This window comes from Haliotis rubra, unplaced genomic scaffold (assembly GCF_003918875.1).
Source record: "Haliotis rubra isolate DU_JTF1 unplaced genomic scaffold, ASM391887v1 Scf697, whole genome shotgun sequence".
NCBI classification, from domain to species: domain Eukaryota; kingdom Metazoa; phylum Mollusca; class Gastropoda; order Lepetellida; family Haliotidae; genus Haliotis; species Haliotis rubra.
The window spans coordinates 201,275-218,857 of record NW_025767409.1 but is presented as its reverse complement, the minus strand read 5'-3'; the positions used below and the strand labels follow the sequence as shown (position 1 = coordinate 218,857).

Sequence of the window (17,583 nt, the reverse complement as noted above, 5' to 3'; positions counted from 1 at the left end):
GGGTCTTCAGCGTGATGAGCGAACGCTTTACCACTATTTACTCCACCACCCGTCCCAATGTAAAGTCAGCTTTATTACACCTATATTATAACAACATGTAAACAGATGAGTTTTTCAAGGCATTCCAGTGACAAAAGCTTGAAAGTATCATATACAATCAGCCATTTTAGTGAACCCTTGATGAGAATCCCCAAGGGTGGAACATTAATTAATTAATTCTATTACCTTATTACTTTGTTAGCTTTGTTAATTAATAACGTCTCATGTAAACTGTGTAACTCCATAGTTCGAGTTGTTGTTGGCACAGGGTGAACATATTTAACCTACATGAAGTAGTGAGAATGGTTTTCTGATGCTATCAAGTTCTTTATCATGGTGAGGACACCAGATATTGCTGCATACACTGTACCCAAGTATGCATCCAACGCTGGTGAGGTGAGGTGAAAGTGGGTTTAACGTCGTGCTTGAGAATATTTCGCTCATATGACAACGTGCATGTGTGTGTATGTGTATGTGCGGCTGCCTGTACTAGCCCAGACTTAAGCTGGTTTTATAGTGCTAGCCCACTGAGATACCATGCCGCAGTGAAGCATGAATATCCCACTCAGACACATTATACTGACTCCAAGCCGACCAGTCCTTGTTGTACCCATTAATGCCGAGCGCCAGGCAGGGACCAACAAGTACCATATTTTAACGTCTTTTGGTATGACGCGGTCGGGGATCGAACCCGCGACCTTCTTGTTACACTTTTACAGCATTACGAACATCAGGAGTGGGTACATAATTCACACAGTGGTAGTTGTGAGACAGAGCATATACTCAAATTACCCATGTACATTGTAACATAAGGTGTACCAACAATGGCCTCATGTGCTTCAATAACCCATGCTGATCTATGTTCCATCATCAAATAATATGTATTCGGATGTCAGTGTTTACCTGCACTGTGATGAGGTGAATAGCATCACCCAGACATTGTAACTCCATGGATGATGGCTCATTTGTAAAATAAAGTTGTCTTCTACAAGCAGTGACATGTTTTACACATAATTAGAGAGAAACCAAAGCATGTTCTTCAGTATCTGAAAACCGATAATACAAGGATACACCTAGGAAACATAACATTATATCTATGTTCGTTCCGGTTTGGGAACACATATACTGCAGTCTACCCTGTGCCTATATTATGCCTGTTATTTGATCAGCTGTTAATAATGACTGAAAATGAAATTCAGCTGGTAGTTACGGACGGTAGTTTTCTGCACACAATAGTCATGATAACTCAGCCTGTCTAGGGAATGTTGACGTGAAGGGATTAAAGAGTTTATGCACCGGAAAAGGGCCTATATGGTCCCTGATCAAAACAAAAACAAAGCCACACCCACTCTGCACGTTATGACTGCCGTGGAACCACGTGCACTCCCAGCGACTGGAATTACCAAAAACATACAAGTGCATACAATCTGAGTTCAAACATGATGTAATATACGAATGCATGTGTTGAAATTATTATAATCGTCCTAAGTCTTTTTCTTACCTCAAGTTTAGCATTGCACTGAAAGACTGTTTGAGCCTTGTGGCAAAGCTGAGCAAACGCAGCACTGAGAGCTGTCATTTTCTGCCTGCCTTCAAATGTTAGTTCACATTGGTCTGGGTCAATTTCTCCAAGCAACAAATCAAGATCTACAAAAGCTTTGTCAAATTCTTTTTCGAGAATTTCCAACCAGCGAAATGACAGCGTGGCAGCCATTTTGGATACGTATTCGCCGGATATGCAGAGCTATTTTTATTGGCTTCACATATGTATCAAAACCGCTACAATTTACACCTTGTTATACTTTAGAAATAAGATATTATTTTATTAAATCTAAACACCATAACCAATGTGGTCCCTGGAATTCGAAACTACGGCTTAGTATATAGATCCCAGTCCCATCAACTGTCAAAAGTGGGCAGTGGCGAATCAAACAAACCAAACTAAAGTAACGAGCTAAAAATGTTCAAGTTTCTGTTCGGAGGCAGTTTATACTTTGTAGAGTTAACTCCACGTGTTCCTTAAGCAGTCAAACAATGAATATTAACACGAGAAGTTCAAAACAGTCCTGGCATGAGCGATATAGTAACTCATAACACGTGCTCGGTATCATTGCAGACGACAGAGATCCGCTCGACCAATCAGAGCACGACATACCGGTAACGTCACGAGATTCCGCTAACTTTCCCACAGTCTAACACATCATGGCGAGATGATAGTACACACGATGAGCGCGTTATACGTTTTTATCTTCATTTTCCTTTGGATATCATTGTCAGGTGCAATTTCTAATGTGGAACATATAAAGAACAAATGTAAAGGAAGATGCGGCTCGAATTTGGTAAGTGGACAGTTGTTTTTTAATACTTTACCATTTATTCTCCTCTGGAACCTGTGTCCTGTTTGGGAGCCTCAGACGCCCATATCGCACCGTTATGCGATAACGCACGTTAAAGGCGGGAAAATATCGCGGTCAAGTTAACCCAGGATGCAAACATTTTTTACGATGAAATATGGAATAATTTTCCAAATATTTAAAGGTAAGTGCAAAATGTCTTAGTGACTTTGTAAACATTAATTGCGTGCAACAAGTTTGCAAAATGTGATCGACCTGGAAGATATGTTTTATTTTCCCCCTGCATTTGTATACTTATGCGTTTTATCAGCAACAGATTTTGTTTCATGTCCCTTTTGCCACAAATTAATGTGAAGCCTTAACTTTTATTGCCGGGCTGCAGGCGTTCACACTGAGGACGGTGTTACCATATGACGCACCCCAGTCACGCATGAGAGATCAGTTATCATACAAATCGTTAAAGAAACAATCGCTCGGTTGGCTGATTGTTTGATAAATTCCATTATCATAAGTGTGTCCTCTCCGTTAATTCCCCATTAAAACAAGCTTGAAGATAAGCCCGTTACTAATGAGATGTGTCAATCGTTACACCCCGATAGGTAGCAAATGTACGGTCCTCTGTAATAATGCATTGAAGGGAAAGGGTGTTACGGGTTTGTTATGGTTAACGTTTGAAAGCATCTTGCTCTGGGACTGTCTTTTGTCACAACCGCCCCACTGTCTCCATCGAAGGGGGCACTTGTCCTGCAAATAAACTTTTGTGGACAGACTTGGAGGATAATGCGATTAGGTACGGGATCGTTGGGCAGTGGATATTCACTTGTGAAATGTCAGTTATTCCGTAGAGTACACGTTCCCCACGCAAACTGTTGTCGTTCTCTACGGGCGTTGTGATGTGCGATTTGTTCAGTATTGTTTGTAAACGTTCAAAATTTTCGCGTTGGTGTTGGGCGTTGATCTCTACGTCCACTGGCCCATATAAGTACCCCATTGTGCATTGTTTTAAAAACAAACCCTTGTGGACAGTTGTTTTGCTTTTATTTCCTGGATGTCTGGTTAAAGATTAACACTAAGGATAGATAAATTACAGGTATAACTGTGTTTCAAATGAACACCCAAAAATTTAAAGTTTAAAAGTTCAGCCTTCTTTTGTTTCCTGTCTTACAATTGTGCCACTTCCCAAATAACCAGCTCAGAAAGTCAAACAGAAAGTGGGAACTATGCTCTCTCAAATATGTTTATTTGCTTTGCAAAACATATTGGTATAAATCTAATAAATGTTATAATTTAGATATCAAATTGTAAAGGGTTTAATGAAATGTCATATCTTTTTAAATATGACACCAGACTTAGTTTAAATCTAAATGTTCAGGGTTCATTTAAGATTATAAAATATATCAGCAGTCACAGTTTCTTTACTTTGGGAAAAGTCCTGTTTGAATTGAGCCAAGATTTAAGTTGCAGGAGCCAGACATTGTAACCGATACTGCTGGGGATGGGAAGGACTTTCTGCGTATGAGTCATATGTCATTCAGAGAGGGTAGGCCGGTTCAGCTGGGTTTTAATTCATGGCTACTGTCACTTTCTTTCTCCTGTATTAAATAAGCATGGTATACAGTTTGACACATTTTATGGCTTCTTCCTCACAAATGTTTCTGTTGTGACTTAATCAGTTTTGGATAATATTCAGTGCTTCTTAATATGGCCTCAGGTATACAGGGCTGATATGTAGGTAGGAGATTTACAGGTGGGACATTATTCATTAAATTCAAGTCATATTCAAATCTTAACCCTTTAATCATGAGTGTAAAATTGATAGAAATTGTTAAAAGTACTTGACTTGTGTTTTCACAACAGGTGAACCTAGAATTTTGGATGTTATGTGATTGTTGAAAAAATTGTTTATGCACCTTTTTACTTTTAAGAAATATAATGCTCATTTTATGTTAATTTTTCCAAGTTAAGTTACTTTTTGAAAAATGATATGTTTGGAAGACTTTTGTTCCTAATTCTTTTGTTGAGTACCTGAGATGCAGCCGCCTTAGTTTCAGGGTAACATTCCCTGTTTCCAGAAGTTATTTTCTCATTATCCCAATCCTATATTGTGTAATATGCAGTTATTCTGTAAAGGTTCTGGATGACTATTCCAGAAATGTTAATCTTTCTTTGAAAGGAATTATCAATAATTTGTAAGGAAATTAGTTGTTATACTGTATGTACAAGGGACACTGGAAAGTGACTCCAGCTAAAAACACATGGCCTGAAATCAATGCCTGTGGCTCGAGGAAAAAATGTCCTGGGAAAATTTGAACATGGCCTTCTGTTGTCTTCAAGTTTCAAGGCTTTCATGATGTCAGGGAAAGAGAGAGAATTCTCCTGGTTCAGACAGCACTGTGACGCAAACCACACAAAAACTGTTGTTATGTCTCAGAGATGCAGCCCCCATGGTTGTAGGGTAACCTGCCCTGTCTCAACAAGTAACCTGCTCATTATCCCTCATCTCAGACTGGGTGCTGTCTGTAGAGTTTCTCTGTATTGTCTTACACTCCGTGTGATATTCAGTATATTCTATTCTATTCTGCTTTCCATTTTTCTATTTTTATGTTTAATTTTTGTTGTCTGAGTACTTGAATTTTAGTCATTTTTGTACTTTCCAAAATCGATTTTGTTCATGGTGTAGTGAGGCTTAGTTCTACAGCCTCTTTACATTCTGTTATGTTCAGTAAACTACAGCTATAAGGAAGGAACTACAGGTCAAAGTGACCAGAAATTTTAGCTCATTATAACCATATTTAATTATACTAGTATTTGTTTCGATTCGGAAAAAGAGCAAGGGATTGGGACTGGACTAATGCTTAGTCTCTGTATTTTTATAGTAACAAATAAACCCATTTAAATTGGAAAGGAGCCCCAGTGAGATGGGAAATTCAGAACCTGAGGAAATCTAGACTTGATTTATTTAGGGCTTTAGCATTGCTGGGAGAGCTAGGTAGTAGGGAAAATAATGTGGTTCAGGGACTGTGAGACAGACTAGGTTGCGACCCAAAAGTTCTTTATAAATGTGTTTGTTATCGTTGTATTTTACGGTATGTGTATTTGTTACACACCCTTGTTATAACATGAAGCATCAAGCCAGCTTTTTTAAATTTTGGTTATTATATCATAAGAAGGAATTGTATTAGTGATTCCACATCGTATTACAGGGATTTAATTTTGGATTCCAAAGTAAGTGCCTGCATCTTGCAAAAGGGGCAAGGGGTAGCCTAGTGGTTAAAGTGTTCACTCATCATGCCAAAGGCCGGGTTTGATTCCCCACATGGGTACAATGTGTGAGCCCATTTTGGTGTCCCCTGCCATGATATTGCTGGAATATTGCTAAAAGTGGCGTAAAACTATCACTCACTCACTAAATGAATTGGGAACTATGTAATTCCATTTTACTGAAGACTTTGGGCTGAGTGTGAGTGAGTTTAGTTTTAGCAATATTCCAGCTATATGGTGGCTATCCCGTTAGTCACCTCTTACTACAAGCATTGGGCTGAATAACAGTAGGCAGATTAACATAAATCCAAGTTTTGTTAACAAATAAGTATTTGGATCCTTGACATGTCAAGCTGTGAGCCAGGATTTGTAGCAGTTTTGGGTAAGATAGTTTCAGCATTCACAGCATTAATTCAAATGATAAATCAGAATCATATTTTATTTTAAAAATCTAAATAGCTTTTGTTTTGGATTTGGCGACAAGTTAAATTCACTCACTCACTCACTCACTCATTCACTCACTGTTAAAGTCGTAGTTTGTGAACAAACAATTGTGGAGTTTACTTCCACAGAATCAACAGAAAATGATCCAAATGCAATTATGAAGCATTTAGAATTGTCCTTTATCACTGACCGCATGGATAATCACAGATGTTATGAAAAAAAGACCAGGCGAAAGTGATCTCAAAATTGAATAAATTGCTGTTTCCTGTAACAGTGAGCATAGCATTTGTCATTTTGTATACCGTAAACCCTCGGAGTAGTTGGAAGCTAAGTCATTATATATTGAAGCAGGCATGTCTTGCTTGCAATAAACTGCAGGGCAAAGAAAGTATATAGGCTAGAAAATATGATTTGACAAAACAAATTCCAGCATCAGTAGGGCACTGGATTGGTGACAGTTGCCCAAACGCTGCATACTTAAGGTCCAGACTAGCTATTCTCAAAACGTTCGTAGCTGTACAAACTTCTTAAGTCCATTCTTAACACATTGGCTACGATCAAAGTTACGAATTCTTGGGGCTATGAACATTTCGAGAATAAGGGCCCAGAATACAACAATGATACCTGTATCAAATTTATCACCTTCAAATAACGGTTTCTCGTTTGTTTCCTTTATGGTCACCATCAAACAAAGGTGTGTACTTTCTTTTGACCGTCAGATAAGATGGTTCTTGAGTGGGCTCACAAAGCTGTGTCCTGGGTTTCTTTAGTACAAGAGACATACAAGTATGTTCACATTAAAGTATATGGGGGTTGTATGCCCACTAGATAAGTGAGTGAGTATAGCTTTACACTGCTTTTAGCAATATTCCAGCAATATCACGGCAGGGCTTCACACATTGTAACCATGTGGGGAATAAAATCTAGGTCTTTGGCGTGACGAGCAAATGCTTTAACTACTAGGCTACCCCACCACCCCCAACTAGATGAGACACAAGGCAAAAGTTGCTTAGTTATTTTGTACCCTGCTTTTTGCTATGCTGAGTTGCATCCCTTAGGTGTTAAAGGATCCTGCAATCCTCATTTTACTACCATCATACAGGTTCTTGTGGGTTCACCCCAAATGGTCAGTATCTATAAACTTCACCACTGGAATTTTTCTCCCTGTCAGGAATGGCCTTAACCTCCCACTTACTCTCTTTTCTCTCATCTGGGACACAGTTCACACACACATTATAATGTACATGAAGGTTGTTTCTTCACTTTGTTTCCTTGCCTTGCTTAGGGAAAATGTGTCAACTTGTCACATGCACATTTTCAAGATTCTTAACTGAAACCCAATCTGTTACATTTTTTACCCTAATGTTACAGTTTCCTCTGAAGTACTTGTTGACACCTCTAAGCTGGGCATGGAGAAACTGACTGTGAATACTTTACATCCAGAATGTGGAAACTACTTTTAAGACAATAGACAATGTAGGATAAGTAAGGCCCTCTTTGATCCCTAGGGTCTTCATAATTTGTAAATTGAGCGAAACGTTTAAAAATATAAAGTTATCAGATATGTTCTTTAGAATGAGAACTGAACTTTGCTTATTTCAAAAATAGCATATTTGGGATTTATGCCAACACTAAATACTAGGTAAGGAAAAATAGATAAAAAGAGGATGGTTTTTGTAATGAAGTGTTGATCTAACTGACCATGAGCAGGCCTGCTCTAAGCTGTTTTTCATAGGACATGCAGATAAGGACAGTACAGAAATATAGTCAATAAATCACTTTGGGTCATGGGCATAGATTTTCATTTGAAGTTCTAAATATCTACCATTTTCACACATTTTAGGTATATCTGATCTATAGCATGCAAGTGTAAAAAAAGCAAAAATGATACTTGTGAACTATTTAAGCATGCCAAATAGTTTCATATTCTATTTACCAATATTTTCTAATTAGATATAATATATATTGTGCAAACGTTCCATACAGAAACAGTGACAATATTCTATAAACTACATAAACAAGATATATAAAGATACAATATATATAATTTTACAGTTCCAGTGGACCAAAACATGCCATTTTCTTATCTCCCCCCTTTTTAAATGTAATGTTACCATTATAAGTATTAAAGCATAAAGCTGAAAAGTAGTGTCCATAGAAAATCAAATTTAGTAATTGATAGAACATGTTAAAATGTTTAGTTTTTCACTGTCTTGAAAAGGATAGGAATAAATCAGAGTAAGAACTTTCAAAACCATTTCGTCAAAGTAGTGTGTATCATAGTTACATTTCTATGTCATCTTGGTATCAAAAATATCAAATTCAACAGGATTTCATAGTAATATACCCTGATACACAACAAAGAAGAATCCCCGACCGCGGCATACCAAAAGACGTTAAAATATGGTACTTGTTGGTCTCTGGCTGGCGCTCGGCATTAATGGGTACAACAAGGACTGGTCGGCTTGGAGTCAGTATAATGTGTCTGAGTGGGGTATTCATGCTTCACTGCGGCATGGTATCTCATTGGGCTAGCACTATAAAACCAGCTTCAGTCTGGGCTAGTACAAGCAGCCGCACATACACATACACATGCATGCACGTCATCATATGAGCGAAATATTCTCAAGCACGACGATAAACCCAATTTCACCTCACCTCACAAAGAAGAATATAGTTCTGTGCCTTGACTGTCGAACATATGCATTAATGAAACCCAAATCACTCAAGGTTATATTAAAGAAAGTTTCACCAGTTCTATTGCATGATCAGGATCAGGATTGTCTTGTTATTGGTAAAAATTGTATTTAATTTAAAAAATCATCTTCCATCTGATATCCCTGTACTGTATTGACAGTTACTTTTTGTTTTGTTGTTTATGTAACTACTGGCAACTCACTCACTCACTCATGTTGTCAACTAAGCTGCATGACATGTTCCCAGACAATGTGTACAGCTGACCTTTGTGTTAGCTCATACAGTTGCCTCAAGGATATACAACCACAAGAATGAAGAAAGCTGTTCAAGTTATAATATTTAACATTTTATGATTTTGTTTTGATGTTGTGGCCCTGCCCATTCGGTGTTGACGTTGGTGAAGTCTCCCAGCACCAGCTCTTGCAGCAGCTGCAGGAACTGCCTCCGCTCCCGCTCATCACAGGACCACATCAAACCTACGTGCCCTCATTCTCATCCTACTGCAACTTTACTTCCAAATCTTATTGGAGGAGACTGACACTGGGGATATAAAAAAGTGTCTCCAGTCCATCTGAGACAAGAGCGTGTAAGGTTACGGAGTCCCGCAGATGTTGGCAATGATTGGTTCGGTGTGACAGGAGCCATATGGAAGAAGGGAGATCTGGAGGTGGGGAGGGGGAATGCAGGGGCTGGGGCTGGGAAAGTTGTTCCCAGTAGATGCAGGACTTGGAGCATTGTGAAATGTATACTGTGTACAACATGGTAAACAATGTTGCACTCAGCCTGGTTGAAGAAGTGCTGTAAAATTCTGGGGCGCCAGGGACAGAATACCAGTGTTGCAGGGAGAGTGGCTCGTCTTAGACTACAAATTGGTTCATATTCTTGAACATGGACTAAACGCACCATATTGCCTCATCAAAATGTGCTGGAAGCAGAAAAGAAGCATCTATTTTGGTGCTTAATCTGGATCCCAAAACAAGTATATTCGATTAAGGTCAAGCTTGAAATTGCAAATTGGGAGAATGCTGATATTACAGCAGCCATTATTATATACTGCCTGTTGATTGAGGGAAGAGAGCCAGGATTTTTTTTCTCTTTAAGTCAATATTGTGTTTCATAAAACTCTGCTGGAAAAATTAAACCTTCGGTAACCTAGAATATTCCATATGTATTAATGAACCCCAAAGTAGAAAGTTTCCTGATAGACTAAAAAGGAATAATTACAAAATAATATATTAATTCTTTTTAAAGCTTTTTATGCAAATTATGTTTTGGTAAAATATCTGTACACTTAAATTGGTCCAGTGGGAGTTTAGCTACATTATCAGCTGCTTGTATAAAAAAATAAACTTATCTTTTCACCACTGTTTATCGAAATTGTCTCAATACTCTAATCGTTTCCTTGTCATTGCGTGTGATCTTACTGCTCACATATACTTGACCTCCATGGTTAAGAAATGCTGTATCTATGGCTTGGAAACAGTTCTTTTTACAACTTAAATAGTCTTTTGCATGCCTGTTGTTAAAAATGTAGCTTGTATCATTTTCTTAATCATAGGAAAAAAGGGTCATCTATGCAGCAAATCTCACAAGTAAACAGCTCTTAGACATGAACACCAGGGCAGCACCATGTGATAACAGCAGGAAGTCTTTCAGGACATGTGGGAATACGAGGAGTATATCAACAGCACCGCACCACTGTGTTATACACAGCTTATGACACTGTTACCAGCTACCCCTGATAGTCATCTAACGAGGGATGCTAGCTCAGGCTCTTTGCTGAAGCGTTTAGAGCCACTGTAAGGGTCACTTGTTTTGTAAAGGCAGGAAATGAATTGGATCTTGCTACAGGTGTCCGATCAGGTTTCACCTTGTAGCTTTACTTTGTTGATGAAAAACTTGATAACACAGGAAGAGCCACAATTCGCATTTTTATATATAAATTCCTGACAGAGTTTACCTACAAGGTGAATGAGAATTCTCGAGGCGACATCTGATATGATGTTGGAAGTTTATGGTTAGTTAATTTGTAGCTCGGTGTGACAGGTATCTCTTGTAAGTTTGATGGTAATGAACTAAGAGCATCAGTTTACCATCATAAAATAACTGTCTTTATTCAGGAGTGGATGAGATGGTTTTACTATGCCAGTAATTTCCTGAATTAGTGTAAACCTATCTTTTTGTGTACTTCCTGTTTGGTGAGATTAATGGGTTAATTTTATTGGGAAATAACTTGTTCTTTTTACCTTCCTTTAAAGAATCTAGCCAACAAATCTAAATGGAGAATGCCGTCTTTCTTTTGATTATCTATCAGTGGAGAGTGACTGTGTAATAACCCCATGCAAAAATTGTGCTATATCTACTATAAGTTATTTTATGCCACTTTTAGCACATATTATTTGGGGCGGTGGGGTAGCCTAGTGGTTAAAGCGTTGGCTCGTCATGCCGAAGACCCGGGTTCGAATCCCCACATGGGTACAATGTGTGAAGCCCATTTCTGGTGTCCCCCGCCGTGATGTTGCTGGAATATTGCTAAAAGCGGCGTAAAACCAAACTCAGTCAGTCAGTCAGTTTAGCACATATTCCAGCAATATCATGGTGAGGACACCAGAAGAAGGGCTTCACACATTGTTTTATATGTGACAAAGAAGAGGAAGAAGGACATGTTTGCATAAAACACCCTTATATTGTATAGAAGTTACAGTAATAATGTGGTGCATATGATAAAAGGATATAAATTTATCATGGAAAATGATATAAATATTGCAAATAAATATACAGAGCTAACAGGAAAAAGTATACACAGCTTATTATTATTATTTAAAATATGTTTTGATATAAAGAATATTTTTGTTAGTTCATATGTTTGGTGCTTCTTAAAACATTTTGTGAATATTGAATCCAAGGGGTTCATATTTTGCTTCACTACAACGGAAAAGGTGAGAAAAAGGTATTTTGTATGTTGACTAAAGACAACTTACCAGGCATGTGATATGTACAATAATCATATATATCTAGGAAGATTGTTCAGCAGATGTGTTATACAAACTTCAACTTTGTCAACTAAATGTCACCGGTTGTAATGAGACAGTGTGGCTTGTTTACAGCATTGTTGAACATAATGTTGAAAATTGAATCTATTGTATCACTTGTCAGTTTCTTTAACCAGAGCTTGGAGAGAAATTCCAACCATTTCTGCTTCTACCAGAGATCTTTGCACAGACAGTGGACGTATTTTCTCAGGCCCTCTCTTCCTTGTACATGTGACCCATGTATTCCAAGGAGAAAATTCCAGATCCATCTTTTTTGAGTGTGTGTAAATACTTGGGCAGATAACACAAGCTCTAAACAAACTTCCACTCTCAGAATTTCATTCAATGCTTTCATTCAGCTTAGTATGATCCGAGTCTTCATAATACAGATTTTTTTTTTTTAAATCGTGTTTTCATTTTAATATTTAAAAACAATTTAGCCCTAATCTGTCTTCTCTCTTTTGAGTTCAGGAAATATCCCTTTACACTCCATAGAGTTTGTATATTTCACGGAAATGACATTTGGCAGTATGTTTCCGTTCCTCATTTTATTTCACACATGCAACAACTTTCATCTGTTTACATTTACATTGTGCTGAAATATAGTATACATTTTATCAAGTAGCTTCAAACTTGCCGTCATCAGTCTACTACAGATAGCACATCGGACAAAATTTGTCCTGGATTTCGGCGAGGGCCTCACTTCCGCTTCAATGCACACATTCACATAGCATTATAGGTTAATAATGTTATTATCTTCTACCAACATCCTGAAAAATGAAGTGTAATTGTAGCCCACTGTCAGGCCTGACTCTTCAATAGAATCATTGCCACTGTTAAACCACATCAGTAAATCTAGGCTAACAGTAGAAATTGTCCCTGTTGTGCACTTGACAGTGTGGGTACAATTATGGTCATAATTACCCACGTGTCACTGCTTCTTCAAGAATGGCCTCAAACCATTGTAACGTCCAGATCAAACATATTTCACAGCCACATTGAAACTATGATTATTGTTTGAATCTGGCGGTTATTAATTTACTGTCTTGATAATTTCAACCTTTGTTAAGTATGGATAGCAAGGATTGGAAAAGTGACCAAATTTACAGGGCATTTTCTGGATTGACTAATAGGGGTATGAAATTATACATTTGCGACAATAAAATACTTCAAAAGTTAACTGATTTATGAAATAGAATGTGTATAATTATCAGATTATTTCAGTGAATTATCAATACATTTTTTACTTCAAAGTCAATTATTTAAGCTGCTGTGAAATTTCAAGAAAGAAATTGAAAGGATACAATGAAGGAGGAATGACATTAATGTACTTTGAGGTGATTCAGCTAAAATGTGTTTCTGTGGTGTTATCACAAACAGACTATTCAGAATTTTTAGCTGTTTTCACTCTCCATTTCTGTATTTTTGATGTGTCACTTAAAGTTCATATAATTAAGGCATAATTGATATAAGCAAATATACCAAATAAATTTTAAATCTTTAAAAATGTTCTTTTAATATTATAAATCATTATGAAATCATACAAAAAACAAACAAAGTTAGTGACTGGTAAGAGTTTTAAAGTGTAAAGTAAACATTGAACTTATGGTTTAACTCATGACACTGGTGGGTAATAGAAAAAGTAGGCTGAATTTAGTTTGACCATTTAAAAACATGAGGTATATGGTTCATCATTAGACCTGTTACCCATGACGGTCTGGGTAAGAATATTGGCCTTCAGTAACCCCTGCTTGTCGTAAGAGCTGACTAATGGGATCAGGTGGTCAGGCTCGCTGACTTGGTTGACACATGATATCGGTTCACAATTGATGATGCGCAGATTGATGCTCATGTTGTTGATCACTGGATTGTCTGGTCCAGACTTGATTATTTACAGACTGCTGCCATATGGCTGGAATATTGCTGCGTGCAGCGTAAAACTAAACTCACTCACTCATTAGACCTGTGTTCAGCCACAATTTATTTAAACTTTTACCCGTTTCTTCTCAGATTATAAAACATTAATCAGATGTGAGAAGTTGCTTTCTTCTGGCCAGATATGTGCAAGAAAAATGTATGTGCAAGTGATTCAACAATGTTGAATGTTTTAAAAAGTCAGTTGCCACATTAAGAAATGAAGTAGAGAGAGTCAGTAAACTACAGTTGTAATGAACCTGAAGGGACCACTGATTTTTGTTGGTTTATGCACATTTCAGGACAAAAGAAATAGCTGTTATCAGTTCCTTATGAGCATGTTCATGTCAATAGTTTACTGCATTTTTTATTGTATGTGGCTGGAAATGAACATTCTTCATGTAAGGTAATTGGGTCGGTGGGATCCTAGTTGTTAAAGCGTGTGCTGAAGACCTGGGTTTGATTCCCCACATGGGTTACAATTTGTGAAGCCCATTTCTGGTGTCCCCTGCCATGATATTGCTGGAATATTGTTAAAAGCAGCGTAAAAGTAAACTCACTCACTCATGTAATGTAATCATAAAAAAGTATCAAATAAACTCCTTATATGTTGACCAGAGGTTATTGTGGACTGTTTCTTGTTTGTGCTTCTTGAGTCTTGAAAATCTGTAATTCAAGTAAAATATATTAGGCTGGCAAATTAGTGAACATCCAAATATACACAACTGTCTAACTTACTAAATTTTGTACATTAGTGTTTCAATTTGTTTGCCGTAAATCTGTACAAAGTGAAAAACATATTGAAGACAGGACTGAAAATCCAATCCTTCTATTGTTGAGGACTGCATTGAAACTGTCATTAATCCAACAGATGAACACTGGTGTCAACTTGTTTTGATCATTAACCATTTCATAGGTATCAGTGTAACTATTTATTGCATGTGGATGACATGTTTTATGGCAATATGTGTTACAAAAGCCCTTATATGTCTATTTCCATGATAAGAAATCAATCCATTATCACAGAGATGATTTGTCGTGGAAAGGTTATCATAGCTCTTGGACAAGGATCAGGGGAGTTCAGTCATTATCTAAGTTTTCATTGTTTTGAAGCCAAATAACATCGGAAATTTATTACTTTGATATAAAGTGTAATCATTAGAAACCAGAAGGTTTACAGGCAAGAGGAAATTATTACTGTGGTGGAAAAAGTGTCTGCAAGAAACTCACTTATCATCAGGGGCCATCATCTACTTTGACATGAATACTTACAAAATGTTGATCAGAGTTGACCAGAGTTGACCAAAAGTGGGGATTCTGTACAGACAGATCTCCAACCTCAAGTTGGCCTTGGAGTTGACCAAAGGTGTGAATTCTGCACAGACAGGTCCCAAAGCTGAATGTGGTCTCAGGGATGGCTCTACATGGGGATTCTGTGTAGACAGATCCCCAACCTCAAGTTGGCCTCGGAGTTGGCCCAGCGTGGGGATTCTGCACAGATAGATCCCCAACCTCAAGTTAGCGACGGAGTTGGCCCAGCGTGGGATTCTTTGGAGACATGACCAAACCTGAAATTGGCCTGAAGTTGGAGCTTGCCCAGATTGGGCCCAAGTCATTGGTTTGCCAGATTCAGATAGATTCTTCACACACTGATGTGCTGCTATAAGTGATAATATTGCTGATTGTTCTGTAAGACACCATTTGTTACATAGGTCCCATCCACATCACTGCCCATTCTGTAACTGTCCACATTAATTTCATGGACCAATTGAAAAGTAGCGTGTGTCATGGCGTAGATTGTGAAGAAATACAGTGAAACACAATTGTGTTGAAGTGACCGACACAAATACCTTTAGATATCCGATGATCGAGAACCACAAATAATTGCTCAGTAAGGAATATCCAGGGACCAAGCTTTGAGACAACTGTAAGGCCTAAAAGAAAAATGTTGTTGTTCCGATTACCCGACTGACCCTTGAATTCTGGTGCCAACCCTATTTTTTTTAAGCGGTATGAATAAAATAAGCGTTCAGATACCATTGTTTTTTCCCGGCACCCACGGACATCGGTCATTCTGATAGAGAAAGTCGACATGATGGCTGCAAGCTTGATTAAATAAATAATTACACATTGATAAATGTGTTATTAGTTTGTAATTTTTTTTATAAAAAGTGAAAATAAAAAGAATAATTCCGACCTACCTACCCTAAATTTTAAAGAGCTGTAATCGGAACCACAACATTTATTGTTATCTAGTCTAAGATCAACACATCAAAGTTGGACATGGCAGTGTTTGACTGTATCTTCCAAATTACATCAACAGCAGGAGTATGGTTCATGATTTTTCAGAAGTTCATGGGTATGAGAGGTGAATCTTGCATTATTTTCCTCTTCTCAAATCTCATGACAGAGGAATTATTATGGTTTTCCTCCACTTTTAGCAATATTCCAGAGTGGTGAATACCAGAAATGTTCTTCACACTCCCAGTTCATAGGCATGATGAGCGAACACTTTAACCACTAGGCTACCCCGCTGCCCATGTGTCAAAGGAATAGATATCAGCATGTGTAACATGTAATTGGAGAATTACTAATTGGTGCACAAACTGTTATCCATGGGTGAATATCTGGCTAATTTAAGGAATTGTAAGGTTTCAACAGAAATTGAAAATTCTACACAAAATGGAAATAGCCTTAGCTGAAATTTCAAGAATTCTTTTGTAATGGTCGCAAAAGAAAAGTGACACATTGTACTGTCAATTTTCAGATTTGTTGGGTTTCTTTATAAATTGGGGTTGCGATGTGACAACGCTGTTTCAAACCCTATAACTCAGAACCAATCTAGGAGTACAGACCTTTCAATTAAAAGCTTTTGCGTCTTATATACTGCTGTCACCCAGTGGGTCTCTCTGGCTTCCTCTTGGAGAAATAAAATGTCCATTTAATGGAGGATGTTTTTTGTCTGGCAAGGATCATGGAAAAGTGTGATTCACAAACAGCTTGGCTATTAACTACCATTCTTTCTTGTGCTACTTTTGGCGCTTGCCAGGAAACCAAAGCTTGAATTCGTGTAACTTGTGATTAAAAGAATTGCGGCACTTGAAGTTCAGATAGTTAGCTTTTCCAGAAAACTATATCATGAATTATGTAACATGTGATTAAGAGAATATGTTGGAACACTTGAGTTTTAGAATTTGAAACTTATGGCATATCTTGGAACACTGGAGTTGAATTCATGCATTTCAAATGGGATTGGAAGAATATATAGGAGCTCTTGAGTTCTAGAGAGATCAGTCTTGGCATGTGGTAGATAGACGCACGTCTATAAATCAATTTAACATGCATGTTTATTGCAATACTTGAGTTTTTGATAGATCGAACCCATAGAAATGACATTTTCGAGTTGTATTTAGCATCAGTTTGATTAGGATTCAGTTATTTCATGACATGACAGCTCAAATGAGGAAAGTAACTGACAGAAGTTGAATATGTTTGCTTGATGCTGACAGACCATTGATAGTAATCAGTACAAATTTGGGATTCAAACCCAGATCCTGACAGATGCCTTAGTCTACTCAGCTACCAGTGCACGGCAAAATGAAGCCACAACTTCAGTGTATTATTTATACAGTACAAGGACAGGTGAAAATTAGGAGATAAACATACTGTGTTGGAAAATCAGAGGTATATGGCATGATTTTATCTCTCTGAATGACCTTAATTAACCAATCACAATCCAGTATTTACTGAAGTCATGGTAAAATTTAACATCACAGATTTGACAGAAGAGGCTTGCTTTCGAAATTAGAGAAAACTTCTTTTCATACTATTTTTTTTCATTT

At 37.6% G+C, this 17,583-nt stretch overlaps 2 protein-coding genes across 2 annotated transcripts in view; one reads left to right on the top strand and one right to left on the bottom strand.

Moving 5' to 3' along the window:
* The window catches only part of LOC124258539 (Golgi-associated PDZ and coiled-coil motif-containing protein-like), a 79,388-nt gene extending 77,629 nt beyond the window's left edge, over nt 1-1,759 (bottom strand). Inside the window, exon 1 of the mRNA XM_046692608.1 lies at nt 1,541-1,759. Coding sequence (XP_046548564.1) covers nt 1,541-1,753 — 213 coding nt within the window. The 5' untranslated portion in view covers nt 1,754-1,759. The remainder of the gene's footprint in view (nt 1-1,540) is intronic.
* A 490-nt stretch (nt 1,760-2,249) lies between these two features.
* Nucleotides 2,250-17,583, top strand: part of LOC124258537 (proto-oncogene tyrosine-protein kinase ROS-like) — a 162,838-nt gene continuing 147,504 nt past the window's right edge. The window contains 1 exon segment of the mRNA XM_046692606.1: nt 2,250-2,378. Coding sequence (XP_046548562.1) covers nt 2,250-2,378 — 129 coding nt within the window.